General features: G+C 29.1%; 4 protein-coding genes and 2 long non-coding RNA genes across 8 annotated transcripts; 5 read left to right on the top strand and 1 right to left on the bottom strand.

Annotated features, from left to right (window-relative positions):
- Positions 1-247: 247 nt before the first annotated feature.
- LOC126264812 (uncharacterized) lies at positions 248-1,048 on the top strand. Its single transcript, XM_049964192.1, has 5 exons — positions 248-323; positions 372-477; positions 538-633; positions 684-842; positions 895-1,048. Exons 1-5 carry the CDS (start codon positions 250-252, stop codon positions 946-948), a joined length of 489 nt encoding a protein of 162 aa, XP_049820149.1. The 5' UTR covers positions 248-249; the 3' UTR covers positions 949-1,048.
- Positions 1,049-4,748: 3,700 nt separating this feature from the next.
- Positions 4,749-9,422, top strand: LOC109602961 (E3 ubiquitin-protein ligase TRIM71). Of its 2 annotated transcripts, none has more exons than XM_020019406.2 (4): positions 4,749-4,839; positions 6,664-6,823; positions 6,998-7,545; positions 7,656-9,422. In XM_020019406.2, the coding sequence occupies exons 2-4, from the start codon at positions 6,716-6,718 to the stop codon at positions 9,028-9,030; spliced, it is 2,031 nt and encodes a 676-aa protein (XP_019874965.1). In that variant the 5' UTR covers positions 4,749-4,839; positions 6,664-6,715; the 3' UTR covers positions 9,031-9,422. The 2 variants fall into 2 exon arrangements, with proteins under 2 accessions (XP_019874965.1, XP_019874964.1); XM_020019405.2 differs by lacking the exon at positions 4,749-4,839 and adding an exon at positions 5,070-5,270.
- Positions 9,423-11,649: 2,227 nt separating this feature from the next.
- LOC109602957 (uncharacterized) lies at positions 11,650-13,270 on the top strand. Its single transcript, XM_020019402.2, has 6 exons — positions 11,650-11,789; positions 11,845-12,029; positions 12,085-12,295; positions 12,413-12,614; positions 12,693-12,914; positions 12,975-13,270. The coding sequence occupies exons 1-6, from the start codon at positions 11,741-11,743 to the stop codon at positions 13,213-13,215; spliced, it is 1,110 nt and encodes a 369-aa protein (XP_019874961.1). The 5' UTR covers positions 11,650-11,740; the 3' UTR covers positions 13,216-13,270.
- A 123-nt stretch (positions 13,271-13,393) lies between these two features.
- On the bottom strand, positions 13,394-15,072 carry LOC126264818 (uncharacterized). The gene is made up of 2 exons (XR_007547442.1): positions 14,697-15,072; positions 13,394-14,237 (listed from the first exon to the last, which is right to left on the bottom strand). It is a non-coding gene; the product is annotated as an uncharacterized LOC126264818 (long non-coding RNA).
- A 187-nt stretch (positions 15,073-15,259) lies between these two features.
- Positions 15,260-15,855, top strand: LOC126264816 (uncharacterized). The gene is made up of 2 exons (XR_007547441.1): positions 15,260-15,576; positions 15,631-15,855. It is a non-coding gene; the product is annotated as an uncharacterized LOC126264816 (long non-coding RNA).
- Positions 15,856-16,279: 424 nt separating this feature from the next.
- LOC109602956 (proteasomal ubiquitin receptor ADRM1) lies at positions 16,280-19,050 on the top strand. Of its 2 annotated transcripts, none has more exons than XM_020019400.2 (8): positions 16,280-16,428; positions 16,491-16,615; positions 17,269-17,364; positions 17,449-17,579; positions 17,771-17,976; positions 18,031-18,296; positions 18,488-18,639; positions 18,694-19,050. In XM_020019400.2, the coding sequence occupies exons 2-8, from the start codon at positions 16,510-16,512 to the stop codon at positions 18,925-18,927; spliced, it is 1,191 nt and encodes a 396-aa protein (XP_019874959.1). In that variant the 5' UTR covers positions 16,280-16,428; positions 16,491-16,509; the 3' UTR covers positions 18,928-19,050. The 2 variants fall into 2 exon arrangements, with proteins under 2 accessions (XP_019874959.1, XP_019874960.1); XM_020019401.2 differs by having other exon boundaries at positions 18,527-18,639.
- The last annotated feature ends 67 nt before the right edge of the window (positions 19,051-19,117 follow it).

Raw genomic sequence — 19,117 nt, forward strand, 5'->3', positions numbered from 1 at the left:
TGGATTAGTTTAATTAGCAAAGGTGTAAGCGACAATCTAATGTTTCCTGTTCATTTGCCTTTTAAACTTTTAAAACCATTTTGGAGTGGATTTTTCTACAGCGTTGTACAAGCTATTAATGGTGGAGTATTCTTTTGCTTTACTAACATTCTCATAATTACTTTGTTAATTTATGCTGTGTTGTGGTTGAAAATTTTACAACATTTTATTGTAAACTTTTCGAAATATGCTAAACAATACAGTTTGACGATGAATATGTCTTTGGAACAAAGTCGATTTTTACTGTTGAGAAGTTGCATTTTGGAACACAAACGCATTATAAAGTATGTGACTATTTTAGGTGATGCATTTTTTACTACTTATTATTTCAGATATGTAAACTTTATGAATGAATGGACAGCGATATTCTTGCTCATATTTTTTAGTTCTACGTCTTTTCAACTTGGCTCATTACTGCTTCAAATGACTGACATTGAGGTACAACATAAGTCGTCATTTAACATTATTATTTTTTCCACTTATGGCTTTTTGTTGTAGTATGTGGAAGAATTAATTTCCGGATTGGGATTCATGGTATTAAATCTTTGTAACGTATTTATAACATGTATAAATGCAGACAGCATTCAATCTGAGGTAAAATAAGTGCATCCAATATTACATATATTTGTAGTAGTTTTTTATAGAGCATAACGATAAATAAATATATTTATATGTATTCTGAATGGGAAAACAATAATTTGGAGTACAATGTTTTGGTGCAAATAATGATGATGAGGTCTCAGTCAGCTCTAGTCATATTTATGGGACCATTTGGCGAAATATCCAATTATACATTAGTTAGTGTAAGTAATTTACATTTTAAATCTTTACTTAATAATAATTAACTAACTTTAGGTTATAAAAGCTGCGTTTTCTTATTTGGCTTTTTTTAAGAGTATTTTTAAATAATGGACACTTTCTATGTATTAGAATTACATCTTGAAATGACCAGAACACTTATTTGTAGCAGAATTACGAACTACTTTTATACACAGTTTTTTCCATGACAAAAATACTACACGTTGTTCAAATAATTAACAATATTCACAAATTAGTATCACCCACGTATAATAAAATATTATGGTTTCATTAGTATAAAAAAGCAGTCAGCTTATGTGGATTAAAATTTATGATTAACATACTTAAACCAATAAGTTAGGTCTATTTAATATATTTTGTTAATTGACACATGCAAACAGTTTTTACTTTATTCAATATTGATTTTTATCACACAATGTATTGTATTTAAAGTTTCTAGTTTAAATTTTGCAATTTAAGTGCACTTTAAATATTATATAGTTGTATTAATTTTAAGATTTTTGTGACATTTACTGTTTAATGTAATGATTTAATTTATGGAATGTCATTTTTTTATTTAATTTATTTTATGGCCAACACTTTTATCAATAAAATAATAATATTTATATATTTCTTAATACATAGAGATATGTATTTCAAGACAGTTTCCTCCAAACTCCTTAACATTTGTTAATACTAGTACATATGTATAAATATAATTCACGATTAATAATTTAATGATTGTATGGATATTATAACAAAGGTGATATAAAATATCTATATATTATATTTTTACCCTTTTTATTGCAAACCTGTTTAATCCTCAACAAAATTAGTAATAACAATTACTAGAAATACATAAAAATGTTAATTAATGTATGTAAATAAATTATAATTATGTCTATAAATAAAATACGAAATTTTAATTATAGACTGAAAATATACTTTTCTCTGGACACATTTATATTAAGTTAATAAATATATTTTTTTTCTAAAGTTGGGAATATTCAACTTTTAATAAAAAATGAAGTAAGGGTACTCTGATTCAATGAAAATAATAGTGAACCATTCTATACATCCGTAAGAAAGAAGAAATGGAATCAATCAAAATATAAAACTTTTCATTAGGCGTGAAACATCCCAGTTACAATTTTTTACCTGCAAAACTGGCAGCTCAGGATCACACTTTTATATCAAATTAGTGAAACAAGAACGAAAAAATGGCATAATTTTATTTAATCAAATACTTTATTAATAATTGATCAAAAAATAAATAAATATAAAATCAGTATGGTAAAATATTGAGTAATTTTGAGCCAGCGTTTTACTCAATAGATTTACAAGTTACTGAAAAAAATGTCTAAACATTATTCTTACTTATGGTAACAACAATCACATTTTACCTTCCTCCATGCAATTTTTTTTAATACTCACATTGTAATTTAAGTGTAGTTTTTGTGTATGCCGAACTGGGAGCTTGCAGTTCGGCTTATTGTGCTTTACACAGATAAATAATCTCATTTTACCAAGAGGTAGAAAAAGGATTTCTTGTATGAACGTATTATCACAGGTAATGGTAGTAGGTAAAGCAGGTGTTTTGCAAGGAGTATACTTCCAAACTGCATTGTTAAGTAATACAGTTATTGTACTTTCATGTACAGGTGGCGAGTTAAATATTCTATGGAAGTTAATAACATCCGTACAACAATAAATTTACATATTTCAAAAGTATTCCTCGAAATTGGCACCAAATTCGTTTCATGTATCACAATAAATAAAAAAGATAAGAAACTTAATTGCAAATCTATATGATGACCACTTACCATTGTTTAGAGTCAAAAATTTAACTTGAATTTTGATAAAATTTTGAGATAATAAATATTTTATATACAACAGTGACCATAATTATAGCAACTTATTAAAATATAAACTGAGCTACTTGAATTGGATATCAGTACCTTTACTTTTATTGTTTTCCTGTTATTGTTGTGTCTTCTATGTAACTGACCAATCTAATTATATTCTATTATTAAAAAAAAAAAGTGTACTTTTTTATTTTTGAATGGAGAAAATTATAATAACTTTTATTTTATGGTCTTTCAATCGATCGAAGTGAAACTGTAAGAAAAATTATAATTCAGCCTTACCAAGACCGACAGAAACAAGAAGAGATAGGTAAGAAGAGAAGAGCTTGAAAAACTCGAAAGAAAATCAATAACTGGATAATATCAAAAAACAATCTAGTCTTATCGTCAATTGAAATTAAATCCACTCAGAAGAAAATGGGACTCGCTGAAATTAGTTCAATGAATGTTAGAATATGGTTACCGAATGGGGCTTCATTTGACTCCAGATTTACAAAAAAACTCGGTTTCTAGTAAAAATGTGAAAGACCAATTTTGACTTGCTCAGGATCCATTCACTGGACCACAAAACAGTGGTCTAAATTTAATTTCTAAAAAAATGGTGATTTTGCTTATGTTAAACATCCTATAGGAACAAAACTATACAAAACGATTGTTTTGGTGGTGGTTCAATTATGCTCTCGGGATGCTTCAATTCTTCTGGCGTAGACCCCCTTAGACTGGTTTATGTGCAGGAATATTAAACAACATTAAGAAAATTAAACAACAATTAGCATTCATATATTGAAGAAATTATGTTTTTAATAAATGTGTTTCTAACATGAATTTGATCCCAATTAGAAATCGAAAATTGTGTTGGATTGGTTAAAAGATCAAAGCATGTTTTGTCTTGCTTGTCCCAATCTCCAAACATCAACTCTATACAAAAAATGGGGAAACACGTATATTAACTATAGACATAAAAATTGTAAAAATTCAAATGAACTCATCACAGGAATTCAAGAAACTTGGAGACTTGTAGTGTATTCGGAAAATGGTGGAATCTAACAATGAAGATGGGCCAAATTTATAAAACGAAAGAATATTAGACAAAGTGTTTATGTTAAATTAAATAATACAATCATTAAAAATCCCATTCAAAATTAAAGTTGTTATATTTAAGTCCAATTCAATTCGAAAAAATATATGTAACATTTTATTGAATAAGAATATAGTAGCTTTTACAATACTCTATAAAACAACAATAGTAAATTAATATTATTTTAACAGTTCACATTAAATAAAAAAGTTGTGGCTAAAATATTTAATATTTAAAAAAATTTTATAATAATGACCATTAATGTATTAATTAATTTAAATAGTAACAAAAATATTTATTTAAAAATTAAAATTATTGTTGCTCTATTTTTTAATATACAAAATCATTAATTTCTAACAATACTGAATTTTCTTCATCTTTATACCACTCTAAATAATGATTAGAAGTGCTAATGGGTATTTTAATAACACTTCTAAACGGTATTTAACACCTACACATTAGGATCTAAATATTACACTTTTAATAATTCAATTCAATTTTATCACACAAATATTTTTCCTTTTGTATATTATTTACATAAAATATTTTTTTGTTTTGTATATTAATCCAAACCATTATATTAATTAATTAAAATTTAATGATAATTATTACACATACATTTCTATGATGAAATAAAATATTTTAAGTTAAATCACGTATAAATAATGCGTCAAAATAAACTCTGTAATATTTTTTAAACTTCCAATAAATAAATATTTTATAATTATTAAAATTTTCATGACTCTAAACACATTTCATAAAATAAAATGACCACAATAAATAGCCGAAATATTGGATTTACTTGTGACTGTAAAAATTTGTTTGGGATAGGGGACTGGTGAATTCCTAGAATTGTGCCTCTGCGAAATTTCCACAATTTGACCGTGGCAGTTTTTACTGCGCATATTCTTATACAACCCTTAGTTAACTAGGAGTAGGGTAGGGTATGCCTGCTGGGGTAGAAAAGCATGGATCGAAAACAGGGGTGTCACTTGTGCAAAGAAATGTGAACGCGTAGTGCCTGTGTCAAGATCTTGTTGACCGTCCACCCGTTTCAAGGTTAGTTTGTTGTTTACTTTTTGCCGTTTTCAGTTTATCGTTTATCTTATTTTTCTGTTCAATTAATTTATGCTCCTGTCGTCCGATGGTGGTGCATGGTTTGTTCGATTTTATCGATTTATCGGTTTATAATAGTCTAATGTTATTTTATAAATTTTGTATTTTTTTGGGTACAATCTGAGAACTTTTTTGCCTTCGTTTCGTTTTTTGCGATGAATTCTTGTAGTCGTTTAGTAGGACGACCTACGATAATGTTCGTGCCGGCGTTCTTCAGTTTTTGATTTATTTTATTTATTTAAAATATTTTGTTTGTTTAAAAAGTTATGTTTATTGTTAACGTAGTGTTTAGTTTTATAAAATGTACCATTAAGTCGTTTAGCTGGAAGAAAACATCATCAACTTTAGTGAAACAGATTCGGCAAATGGTGTTGGTTAGTCATATTTATTGATTTTCGCTACTCGAAATAAAATTCACATCGGTTCCCCATCAATTTTGTTGATAGTTTATTTTTGTGTCAAGTTTTTATGAAACCGGGTTAACTGTAATTCACATGTATAATTAGGATGGTTTTAAAACAGAATAACCAAAAATGGCTTGTCCCGTTATAATCCGTGCCTGACCTACTCAAACAATTTAAATAGGGGGCAGGGCTAATAGAGGAACTACAACTTTAAAGTGCACATGGCAGATGGGTCCAGTGTCCTTGAAACAAGAATCACAATCGGCTTCTCGGAATTCAGTTTTAGGGAAAACGTGTTTACGAAACATTTGGACCATTTTTAAATTACATCCTAGAATGTCTTGTTGAGGGTTCGGTTGGGGTGTATAATCTTTTGCACTGTTGTTACCTCTCTCTCTCTCTCTCTCTCGCTCCCTTTATCTCGTTCGAGAACCAGGCCGCTTTGCCAGCAAATTCGATACAGTTTTCATGCGAATTTTGGTCATTATAATTGTTTTAATTAAATATTCATTTTACATTTTAATTATATGCTGGACAATTCTCGCAACAATTTTACATATTCATCAAATAGTTGTTACCACAAATTTATAATTGAAACTATCAATTAAATTAATTCTAAATGTTATTTTATTGAATAATTAAATCTAAATTTTAACAAGTAAATCGTTATATAATTTGAAATATATAAATAACCAATTCAAATGCCGACCAATATTACAGTCACAAAAATCAAATTTGGAATATTCCATAAACCAATTTTGAAAACTTTTTCTAGAACGATTTTATGGTGAATAGAAAGATTTAGAATAGATGAAATCGTACCCAAAATAAAAGAGGCCTTACCGAACCCACGCTCTTTAATTTCTGTAATGGGAGATCCCTTGTAAATGACCCTTTGCAGAGGAACCGACTACCTGCCTCACAATAGTGCGTTATTTAGGAAATCTGCGAAACTTGTAAACAACCATTGAAATATTTCGTTGGTTGAAGGAGCATTCCTTTGAATAGTTTTGCACTTCTTTTGAGGTAATTCGATAATTCTAAAAAAGTGGGACACATGGAGTGTTTCACGGGACTTAAGAAATTCGATATATTTTCTGTGTGAAAACATATTTTAATTATACATAATTACAAAAACCTGTTAAATACTTAAAATATCCATGGTGAAAATGAAGATGTCGATAACAAATAAATTTTTTCACATTGTCATCAATGTCGAATATGACACATGACAATTTTTTTTATGAACAGAATCGGTGTTTAACACTGAATTTTAAATTCATGTAGTTAATAAATACTTGTAAGTTATGTCGTTTTTTTGCCTGTGCAATAGGGTAGAAATATATTTTTTGTGTATTTTCAGAATCCATAACTCAATAACTAAGTCCCGTTTTCACCAACACTAAGAAACTAAAATGTCCTGTTGCAAAAATCTTTCACCGCACTCATCAATCTCAAGATCAGACTCGCCATCCTCTTCGGATCCACCAGATATGGAAAACTTTATCTCCAACATTATAGCGGTAAGTTACCACGAAGAAATTGTGCCGTTCATTAAAGTTATAAACATTATAAAAAAACATGAAAGAATTAGGATATATGCCAACTTAGACCTATTTTTTTCATAACCATACTCTGTTAAAAATCTAGCAGTTGCAGTGTAATTTAGCACATCTAAGTTAAACAATTCATTTTAGAATGCTACACTCGATGATTCGTCGGTATGTGGAAACTGCGAAGAAGGAACCTCAGCATTTTCCAAATGTATCGACTGCAACGAGATGCTATGCGATGCATGCGTTCTGGCACACAAACGTGTTCGCCTGACCAAAGACCATCGCATCACCAACAACAAAGCTCCATCTTCGATGGCGTACGTCCAACAACAGCTAATGAGTTCCCTGGGTTCTTTGGGATCGTCACCGCACAGTGGAAATCCATCGCCGCCGTGCAACACATATTTAAGCCTGTGCGAAAATCACAGGGAGCCGCACAGGCTGTTTTGCCAAACATGTCAGATGCCGTCGTGTAGCGAATGCCTTTTGGAAGAACATTCCAATCATCAGGTCGTCTACATTGAAGACATGATTGAACAGGCGAAAGAGATGAGCATGAAACTGATTAAAGAAAGTAGACAATCTATACTCAAAATACGCGAATCAGTTGACAATGTTCAAAAGATGAACGAAAGCGTGGAAGTCCGTTCCCATCAATTGGCGAACGACATTCGTTCATGCACAAGAAGGTAAACAAATTAGTTCTTCATTTGTTTTTATATGTAACTATTAAATATTAAATTTTTAATTTAGATGGTAGTGTTTTGCGACATTTCAAAGTTATATTTTTGTGCTTCAGACTAACATCGGCCATAGAAGAACGAGAAGCCGACCTGCTCAAAAAAGTTGATCAAATTAGACAGTACAAAGGAAAAATGCTAATGGCGCAACAGGAAAATTTACGTGTAGCACTCGGAAAATTGGCGCGTACTTCAGACTTACTTACCGATTCAATTGAGTCCTCCCAAAACGCGTACGATTTAATGTTGGCCAACGACAGAGCCGAAAGGGAACTGAAACAATTTCGACCGTTGGGATCCGAGTTACTCCCTTGTGAAGACGACAGCATGGTATTCTTACCGCCTGAGTCTGTATTCTTACGTGCAATCTCGCAATTTGGAAGCATTAATCCGAGTCTGTCGTCGCGACTGTTCCGTCCAATCTCGAGAAATAACATGCTGTCATGTTCGGTAAATAACAGCAATACGTTTTCCGTTTTCCCTCCTAGTCCGGAGTACTCCGATGACTTAGACTTCGGACAAACTTTAAATTATAGAAATCGTCCAGTTTTTGGTGCTAAACATATGGTCACAGTTAGAGACTCGGGACCAGTTCCTTCTTTGACGTTCGGCGGAGAAGGGGAAGGTGACGGCCAACTGTGCCGTCCGTGGGGAATATGTTGCAATAATCTGAACCAGATCATCGTTGCTGACCGCAGCAATAATCGTGTTCAGGTGTTTAATACGTCAGGGTGCTTTTTGTTTAAATTCGGCACACAAGGTAGTGCCCCCGGACAATTTGATCGTCCCGCTGGAGTTGCCGTTAACACGCACAATGATATCGTTGTCGCTGACAAGGATAATCACAGAATCCAGGTGTTTAAAAGTGACGGGACATTTATTCACACTTTTGGTGAAAAGGGTGTACGAAATGGACAATTTAATTATCCATGGGATGTTGCCTGCAATTCTCTAAATCAGATTGTTGTATCCGATACACGTAACCATCGTATACAGCTTTTCAGCAGTGACGGTTGTTACATTACAAAATACGGTTTTGAAGGTAGTTCCCAAATGTGGAAACACTTCGACTCCCCTCGAGGCGTTGCGTTTACTCCGCAAGGTGGTGTGATCGTGACAGATTTCAATAACCATCGGCTGGTGGTTGTGGAACCTAATTTCCAAAATGCCCAATTTTTAGGACAAGAGGGGGCCAGTTTTAAACAATTTTTACGCCCACAGGGTTTGATATGTGATGACGAAGGAAGAATAGTTGTGGCTGATTCTAGAAATAACCGCATACAAGTCTTTGAAAGAAGTGGTTCGTTCTTATTTAAGATTGGACAGCTGGGTAAAAACCCAGGCGAAATGGATAGACCTAGCGGCATTGCTTTGACACCTGAAGGTCGCATAGCTGTGGTTGATTTTGGCAATAACAGAGTGCAAGTGTTTTAATTTATGATGGCTAGGCCTCGTATTTGTTTTAAATGGTTAAGAATTTAAGCAAAATTATCGTATACCCTAATTTAAGATTATAAATGTTGAACTGGTCTTAACTTATCGGTTTATAATGAAATTAATTAGTTACCTTATGCAATAATAACAATCTAGAAGACTGAAACTTAAGACTGATAGTGGAGATTTAGTAAATAATAAATGCAATGCTGTGTTCCTGCATTAAATGCTCATATCCAAAAATGAAGATCGTATTATGATATACATCATATTTTATTTTTTAAAAATGAATATGAATACATAGTTTTTAATGCGGTGTAATTTTAGTGCAACAATTTTTAATTACACGTTATTGTGATTTTAACTCAATAAACTAAATAGTAGAAAAGACACTTTGGTATTTTTTCTGTAGTTTTGACCAACTTAGCTCATTATAAACTGTTATAACAAGTAATAAGTATCCAACGTAAGGTAAGTTTTTGATTAAGTTATAAGAACAAATTATTCACTTAAATATACATATGTGAAGTACACCTCCAAATTTGACTATTTGGAAACTTTATTTTTACCTTTATTTATAAAATATTAATTTTAATTTAATAATATATCACACCATCAACTTTTCTATTTGTCATATGTACTTGCTTAGACTACTAAATTGAATTGTACTGACATAGAAAAATTTTCAAACTATCCTAAAGTTAATAATGCCTTCGAATATACGTTTAGACCTATCAATTTTCACACATTCACAATTACTTAATTATTCTTGAACAATCTCTATTAAATTTATATATTATTTAAAAAATATATGTATTACTATTAATTAATTTGTTTTTGTGAACGTAATTATTGATTAGTCGAACATATATTAATAAATAATATTGTTATTTATTTATTACCTTTAATGGCATTTCCCTGTTGCTTTATTTGTCTCATCACACTTTAGATGCGCCCAAGGACGCTTTGCTAGTCTTTTTCCACCATCTAGTCAACAAAAAAAATATCAAAATATCTCCTCCAAATGTACTAATCAAAGAAAAAATATTTAAGAGGACTATTTAATGATGTAAATTTTGATGAGCTCCTTGTAAAATGACTAATGTTTAATAGCATTTATAAGAAGACTGAGAAACCGACTCAAACATGCACTTTTAGTTATACAAGTAAAAAATAAAATACTTTCAAAGTCTAGTTTGAAATTCACCAATTTATGTTTGTTACTGTTAATAATTTCTGAAACATTACTTTTGCTAGAAAATAATTAAATACTCCCAATTTTTTTTTTTTTTTTGACATTCCAAGAAAAATTTCGCATTTAAATACTTTTATCTAATTTATTTATTATAACAACCGTGTTCTCTCAATAGTTAAAACGTTGTTTATTGACCAGATACCCTGGAAAACTATGAATTTGTAATGATATAAACTGATTTAAAATACCGATGATAAAAAAGTAAGTTGATTAAAAATTAAAATTTATATTTAATATTATAATATAATATTTGAATTTTAAATGTGGTTATTTTGTTGACGAAAGAGATTTTAATTGTATTTAAACTAAGATTTGTATGCAGTTATAAAATTAAAACCTATTCTAAAAAGTACAAACAATAGCAGACAAATTCGATATTTTTCTACCCCTTAGCTGTCATATGTCGTTCTTCTACATAAATAATTTAAGGGCTGAATGCTCACTGACCAATGGATCGATACGCAGATCGATAATAGAGTGAGATGATTCATGCGTTTTACACATATGCGAGAAATTGATCAATACTGAGGTTTATACAATTACATGCGTAACGAGAATATTTTCAACAGAAATAAAAACAATATTTTAGTAATTAATGATTATAATTAATTTTATAAATTGTTGAAGTATAATAATAAAATTATAAATTTAACATAAAACATACATTTGAATTAGAATTTAAATAATTATAAAAAGTTAAAATACAACAATTTAATTGTATAATAAAATACATTAATTTATTACATATTTGTTACCTATTTATGTTTCCTTATTAAATTAAATAAAATTATATTATCTGGCTTCTAATTAATACATTTACTTAATGATAATATTATAATGTGATCCAATGCTTAGATTTCTTTGATTTTTTATGTGCAGTTTGTGGTGAGAATAAATGGTAAAAAAGTATTGAATATACTGGTAATAATTATTTTTTAAAAATAAATAAATTGCACCTCCACGATACGTCTACCTAACACCGAAGATCTACCAACGTTTGTGAAAGAAGTACCACTTCTTAATTTATTGTTATTAATAAATTAAAATATTACATATTTGATGCATATTAATAAAATATATATTTTACTATGTACTATATAGTAAATAAAATGATTATTATAGAATAATTCATTCTTTTTTAGATGCATGAATGATTCTTATATTCGTCCAAACGGTAATATTAGCTTTAGGTTTACCATGATTAATTTTGTCTCATGTTTTCAACGGAGTTACAACTTGTAATATTAAATTTATTTTCTATTTGAATCGAATCCATGTTCCATCTATTGCTAAATATACGCACTAAACTATTAGGTTTCTTGTTTGTGGCAAAAATATAAACTACAATCTATAATATATTTCATCTATGGACATAAATATAACCTCCTCTATAAATTACACGTGAATTGCTTGCTTTCGACTAAATAATTTATATTTAATAAATAAATAAAGAAAATGTCAGTGATAACAGAAATTTCTAAAAAAAATATAAAACCCGTTTTAGGTAAGTTAATATTTTTTAATACCTCAACAATATTCATAAATTAATTAAATTTCAGTGGATTTCCAAAATTCAAAATTTAATCCAAATGAACAGTTTAAACTAGAATCAGGCCTATACAGAGATAAAAGGAAAAAAACTATTGTAGGAGTAGAAGGTGATAAAATGACTTATACGGGTTTGGTAAATGAAAATAATTTATATAATAATTATATAGTTATAAATAACAAGCGTACAAAAACGGTAAGTAGTATAACATAATATTTAATACAAAAGTATTATTAATAATTAATTTTAGTGTCGATTAATTCCTGTTGACTTCGCATTACTGAAGCCACAGCTGAAGAAGAATGAAATGCTAGATGTGTCAGTGACCGTTCATGAAAAATCAATTGCAGAATTAAATAAACAATTTGGATCCAAAAAAACAATTAGGCAAACTGAACAGCATGAAAAATTAAAAATGAATATTGATGCTGTAAAAGAAGACTTAGAAAAGACTGTTGCAGGTATTATAATTTTTTTTTATTGTAAATATTGTTATAAATAGTACAATAATATTTCCAGCAGTATGTTGACATAAAAAACCACTTTCATATTATATTATTTAATTTTAACTCTTACAGCTATCGAGTTTGACCCAATGGATGTTAGCTATCAATCACAAGAAGATAATGATGGAATATTTAGACCTAAAATAAACAGAAATGCCTCCAGAAAAGAACAAGTGTATCAACTTCATGATTTAATTCCTGAAAATGTTTTAAATTCTCTGGATAGTGAAGTCACAAACATTATTGATAATATGGACAATATTGAAGAACTGAAGTAAGTGGTTTTATTGATCATTAGTTCATGTATATTTGTATCAGTAATATGATAATTTACATATATTTTATTCCACAGGCTTAAATCCTTTGTTGAATATTGTTTAACACAATTACAAAATTCATCACTATCTGGTAATGAATTGAAAGAAAAAATTGCTATTTTAATTTACATGAATTACTTGTTAACTTATTTTGCGGTACCTGCGAAAAATGTGACTAAAAAATATTCCATTTGTAAGAACAGAGATTTGAATTTCCACATATTGGATCATTTTTCAATACAAACCGGAAATACTAGGTATGAAATATTAAATTAATTTTTTATATATATGGTTGATATAAAACTTTAATTTTTTAGATCACGTCCACTTTCAATGAAAATAAAAGCACTTTGCTTTATCCTAGTTTTGACCCTTTTTGTGACTGATTTTGAAGTGAATATTGCAGAACTTGCAAAAGATATTAAAGTTGGAACCAAGAAAATCCAAGAAGTAGGACGAGTACTTGCACTGTCAGCAGGAAAAGATAAAGATACAATGACATTGAAAGTACCACTTCCTGCAGTTGTAACAATATCTGCCAAAAGAAAAAGAAAGTGATTGTAATCACATACCAGTTATTTTATTATATGACTAATAAATGATTTATTTTAAATGTTTTTTGTCTCATTTTAACAAAAGTATATAAAAAACAGATTACTTCTAAACAGAATATTATGGATTAAACTTCTTTATACAGGACAATAATTTTTATAAAAAAGTAAATAAAACTACAGACTAATAAATAATATTTAATAATTGCTATATTTAAATACCTTTGGTATGTACATGTAATGCAATAAAATTACTGTGAAAACAAATAATTTCACTTAAGAAACATAGTAATAGTAAAATATAAAAAAAGACATTTTATATATGCAGCATTAAAATACTTTTATATATATAATGGATTTCAAAATTGATTCGACATTAAACACAGCAAAAGCCAGTGTTGTCCTATATTTAGGCAAAATTATAAGGACTACAAATGCGTCATTAATTTTATACACATATTTATGCATATATAAATATAATTATTATTTGTAATATTATAATGACCATCAGTCAATTCCCCCAATGTGTTTATGTATCTGCAAGTTCTGATCTACAAATCAAAACTTACAATAGAACAAATACCAAATAGAACATGAATAATGTAGGGATAACGTAATATAGAAAGTTGGTTTAAATTAAATTAAAAATTATCTTTTATTTAGATATGTATTATGCAATTGGGGGATCATCATCATCAATATCTTGACCAATCATAAATTCATCATAATTATTATTTCTTTGGTAAACTTTTTGCCTTATCCAGTCGAAAATATTATACTTCTTACTAATATACACAGCAGATATCACAAGTAAAATGAGACAGAAGGGTATAACTATTCCAGCTACCAATGATCCATTACCATCATTGTATACTAAACTAGAATAATTAGGTGATGACTTATTTTTTACACAGTAAGTTTCATTTAAGCGGGTTAACTCAGGCAAGCAGACACATTTTTTATCATTACAAACTTCAGTGTCGGAACAATCGGAAACCCTTGCGTCCGACACATCGCATGCTCTTTCCCCTAAAATAAATAAAATGTAATCAGTCACAGTAATACAACACTACTAAGGTAGAAGTAATAATAAAAATATTGCCACTCAAAAAATATTATTTATAATAGTTGTTCTTTTACTATTAATATTTAAACCAGGGATTGAAGAAATGTTTCAAATATAAAATATGGTTTGCATTTATATAAAAAGAGACACTCAAATTTGGTAGCAATCAATTAAGTAACTGAACCAGGCTTTAGGATAAAAAATAAGTTTAACATTTATTATTAAACTAATTGTTAATCTTTGATAATTTTATTGAACAATTATAAGTGTATAATTGTTCAATAAAATGAAATGAATCAGTTGTAACTGTTCATGAAATTTATCTAACATGTAATATGATACATATAAGTTTATCCACTGATTAGTATTGTTTTGTTTATATTATAAAATTAATTTATTTAAATATAACACAAGAAACTTACCAAATATTGGTTCAATAAATAATAAAATATAAATAAAATATTCATGACCAGTTAACCGTAGCATTTTCAACATCACATATCTTGACAGATATCCCTCTATTTATCAAAATTTAAAATGCTATTCATTATGATAACCTATCAATAATAAATGGACACTGGTTTATGTCAATATCACTAGAAAAATATTGGTGTCCTATTAAAACTATGACACAAAGATTATTCTCCGCTCCAACACAAATGTTCACTCTCTCTCCTGGTTGGAAATTACATAAATAGGTTTATCACAATGTTATAAATTACTACACTTATCCAATTTATTTTTATGAATTAAATTTGAACAAGTCATTGGAATAGAAGAAAGAAAACAAACACAATAGATAAAGAAGATACAATGTAAATAATAGGAAAGGTTTCTTTCTTTCTGACGTATTTGCAGATTTCTGTAAACAATTTTTCATTAACCAAAGACAAGTGAAACATTTTTTTTCTAAATTTCAACAGTACGTTAATAATACTATTTAAATATTACAAATTATGCATGTATGAGTCACAATTTAAAATGGACTGAAATTATTATTATTTAGTTTAAATTTTTAAACAAATTAGTAACAGTAGATAAGTCTAAGTTTTGTTGCTCTATGGTCTAATTATTGTAACCTAAGTTGAGGTTAAATATACTGGTTGTTTATATTATATTTTTTCAATTTTTGTTTCAGTATGTCAGATTTACGTTTAGAAATTTTTATTGGTAAAGAAAACAAAATACACACCCAAGATTCGGGGGTTAATGACTGGACATCATATAGAAACAATTTAAAGCAGTTTCAAGCTACAATTAATGATATTTTGACTGAAATTATAAATGAAAATGAAGCCAAAGGTAAAATAACATAATGAAAGGGATCTAGACACCTTGATTATTAGTATTTTACAGAACCTGAAGAAGAACTAAGTGAAATGGAATCAGAAGATAGTGATACTGAATCAAAACATAAGAGAACTACAGAAGAAAATATTCCAGGAAATTGTAAAAAGTCTAAATTTTCCTAGCTGGTGTATTATTTTATATATTTAATTAAATATTAATTTAATAAGTTTTTTAATGATATTATGGTGTAAATAACCATAAAAACGTTAAAATAAAATTGTGTTAATTTGACTTAAGTTTTTTTATGCTTAAGTCCCAGCACTTATTTTCCTCATTCCCAGTTTCGCCCGTACTAGTTACTAAATTATTGAATTTAATTCTATTAATAAAATGTTCTCACTTTTGCAGTTTGAGTAAGAAATTAGTCATGGCCCTGCGTTCATATTCAAATTAACCCGTGATCTTTAATCCCATGTTGCCGCATGTTGAAGATGAACAGAAATTCGATACAAATTTATAAATCCATAGATTTTTAACTTTATGAACTTTATGAATATAAGTGCAATTATAAACTATAAATGTTTAATAGTTTGGAATAATCGAATAACGGTAACTAAGTACAGAATAACTTAATTGAGTTTTATACATACAGAATTAACGTTTCGTGTTCTTAATACAACAGAACGTCCATTTCTCTGACACGCTCACAATCTGACAACGCTGGTTCGGTTACTGAAATTTTGCTGTCAGTCCGCGTTAGTTAATAGTCAGATCAAACTTAATTTCTGTTAATCATTTCACAAATATTCGTGTAACTACAAAATTTTCGGTTGCTTTCACTTAGTTAACGTTGTATTTGGAAAGGTAAACGTCTAGTTTTCATAATAGCATACATAACCTATTGTTGGATGACTTGTAACTTCTAGTTGAAAGAAAACTACGAGAATGCCTGCTGGAGGAGCTTTATTTGGAAGTTCAGCTGCTGGACCAGGGTCTACAGAGGGTAACAAACACCTGGTCGAGATGAGAGCAGGAAAAATGAACTTGAAAGGTAAACAAACATACAAAGACATAGTTTTCAGTATGTTACTTCGTTATCAATAAAACTTTCATAAATGTTTTTGTCTAAAAAGGTACTTCTTTAACCATAAATTCATTTGGAATGTAATTATTTTATTTAAAAGCTTTGTTGCAAAAAGACCTAAATAATAACAAAGAAACAAAAGAAAAAGTCTTTATTCAAATGAGAAATTCCTATAAATATATACATGATACAAAACAAAATTGAAAATGAGCCAACCATCTACTAACCACTAACTGGATTATTTAGATCATATCAGAACTTTCAGAAATCAATATTAAATTTATTCTGATTAAAAATAATTTAGGTTTGCAGACACTTCTATGGGTTCATTTCTCTGATTATGATTTTTTATGCATTTAAAACTTGTGTTTGACATTTTTTACTTTTAAAAATATAAAAAGATATATATATATATATATATATATATATATATATATATATATATATATATATTTAAGAAAGTTTTACATTATTTTTGTTAATAATAATTAAATAGCTTTTTGTTTTGTAATACAATAATTCACTATAAATCCAACCACAGTATTTAACTCCGTTACCATTAAATTAAATGTTTTAAATCAAGATTGTTCAATATAAATCATATTATTTGTTACATTCAGGACGTATGGTGTACCCAGATAAACGTAAAGGATTATTGTATGTGTATCAAAGTCAAGATTCCTTAATGCACTTCTGCTGGCAGGATCGTAATACAGGTAATAATTTAATAATTGTTATTTAATCATATTTAATGATAATTTAACATATGATTAGTACTGAATTGACTTGTTACTTTTTAGGAAATGTGGAAGATGATTTAATAATTTTTCCTGATGACTGTGAATATGTCAAGGTACCACAGTGTACAACTGGCAGAGTGTATTTGTTAAAATTTAAATCATCTAATAGAAAATTTTTCTTCTGGCTTCAGGTAAGTCAAATTTCTATGATAACTTGCACTTTATTTATTTTAATTTTTTGAGTTTTTCTTTGATTTTTATAATTTTATTTCTGGTATTAAATATTTTAATTATTAAAGTATTAATTTTTAATTTAAAAAATAATCTGTTCAATTTAAACATAACTAAATATATTATAAAATTCGTATATTGTATTATATAGGAGCCAAGATCTGACAAGGATGAAGATAACTGCAAAAGAATTAACGAATTACTAAACAATCCGTCAAGTGCCGTACAATCGTCGCAAAATCAAGATCAGGATTTGCAGTCTTTGCTAAATAATATGTCTCAATCGCAGTTGATTCAATTATTTGGAAGTGGCGTAGGCCAGATGGGCGGCCTTTCAAGTTTGCTTGGCACTATCAGGTAACTTATCATGAAATTAAAATAAATATATAAAATATATATTCCGTCATCCAGAGGCCCTAATAATGGAAGTGCTCGCACAAGTACAACTCCAGCAATTACTCACCGTACTGTACCTAGTACACCAACGACCAATACTCCCACTACGCAAAATACGCCAACGACCCCGCAAACAACGCCGGCGCCAACAGTTGTGCCCAATGCCCCTAGGGTGCAAAGACATACCGGTATGACAGAAGGAAGTCCAATTCAGCTGTCGGATTTGCAGAGTTTCCTGCAAGGCATGACGCCAACTAGTGCCACCAACGTCCAGCAGTCAGGTATGTGTATATACAGTTTTAAATAATTAACTTGTGATGATGAAAGTTATTGTAAATTATAGAGAATGCTTATGATTTAATATTGTTAAAAGACTCTTAATGACTCATAAGTATTTTTTTACTGTTTTATTGTTAATAGAGAACTTGAAATTGTAAAAAATACATTGATGGAGATAATGTACTTTTTACAGTTGATTTATCCACTGCTTTAACAACTGAAACTTTATCAGGAGTTCTTAACAATCCGGAAGCTCTTCAGCAACTTCAAAGTCATTTACCACCAGTGGATAGTAATACACAAGAAGCATTGAGATCCACTTTAGCATCTCCTCAATTTCAACAAGTACTTTAATACACATAACTCGCTTTTGCATTTTAATTTTTTCATTATTTTTAGGCTGTTTCACAATTTTCTAGCGCTTTAGAATCTGGCCAACTGGGCCCTGTAGTGTCTCAGCTCTCTGTTAATCAGGATGCAGTTTTGGCTGCTTCTGAAGGTAACATGCAAGATTTTGTAAAAGCTTTGGAGAAGTCTACTGCAGATGCGTCATCAGGGTCCTCAGAAACGGACAAGAATAATACGAAGAAAGACCCAAAAAAAGATGATGATGAACAAATGCAACTGGATTGAGTAATTTCCACTAGCAGTTTATATGCTTAGCGTATTATTATTTACAACGGCTTTCAGGTTAATTAGTAATTATTGGAACAATTTATAATACTTTAATTTGAATAAATCACAAGCATGACAAAATGTTGGTTTTATTTATACTTATTAAAATACCACATCACTACTCTGGTTGAAACATCTCAATTAACAG

The sequence above is a fragment of the Aethina tumida genome, chromosome 1 (assembly GCF_024364675.1).
Source record: "Aethina tumida isolate Nest 87 chromosome 1, icAetTumi1.1, whole genome shotgun sequence".
Lineage (NCBI taxonomy): Eukaryota > Metazoa > Arthropoda > Insecta > Coleoptera > Nitidulidae > Aethina > Aethina tumida.

Coding starts and splice junctions, on each gene's coding strand:
- LOC126264812 (XM_049964192.1), top strand. CDS start 250: ATGAATATGTCTTTGGAACAAAGTCGATTTTTACTGTTGAGAAGTTGC. Junction 478..537: donor TTCAAATGACTGACATTGAG/GTACAACATAAG, acceptor TTTTTGTTGTAG/TATGTGGAAGAATTAATTTC. Junction 634..683: donor CAGACAGCATTCAATCTGAG/GTAAAATAAGTG, acceptor AGTTTTTTATAG/AGCATAACGATAAATAAATA.
- LOC109602961 (XM_020019406.2), top strand. CDS start 6,716: ATGTCCTGTTGCAAAAATCTTTCACCGCACTCATCAATCTCAAGATCA. Junction 6,824..6,997: donor TTATCTCCAACATTATAGCG/GTAAGTTACCAC, acceptor AATTCATTTTAG/AATGCTACACTCGATGATTC. Junction 7,546..7,655: donor ATTCGTTCATGCACAAGAAG/GTAAACAAATTA, acceptor TTTGTGCTTCAG/ACTAACATCGGCCATAGAAG.
- LOC109602957 (XM_020019402.2), top strand. CDS start 11,741: ATGTCAGTGATAACAGAAATTTCTAAAAAAAATATAAAACCCGTTTTA. Junction 12,615..12,692: donor GACAATATTGAAGAACTGAA/GTAAGTGGTTTT, acceptor TTTATTCCACAG/GCTTAAATCCTTTGTTGAAT. Junction 12,915..12,974: donor ATACAAACCGGAAATACTAG/GTATGAAATATT, acceptor TTAATTTTTTAG/ATCACGTCCACTTTCAATGA.
- LOC109602956 (XM_020019400.2), top strand. CDS start 16,510: ATGCCTGCTGGAGGAGCTTTATTTGGAAGTTCAGCTGCTGGACCAGGG. Junction 17,365..17,448: donor CTGGCAGGATCGTAATACAG/GTAATAATTTAA, acceptor GTTACTTTTTAG/GAAATGTGGAAGATGATTTA. Junction 17,580..17,770: donor AATTTTTCTTCTGGCTTCAG/GTAAGTCAAATT, acceptor TGTATTATATAG/GAGCCAAGATCTGACAAGGA.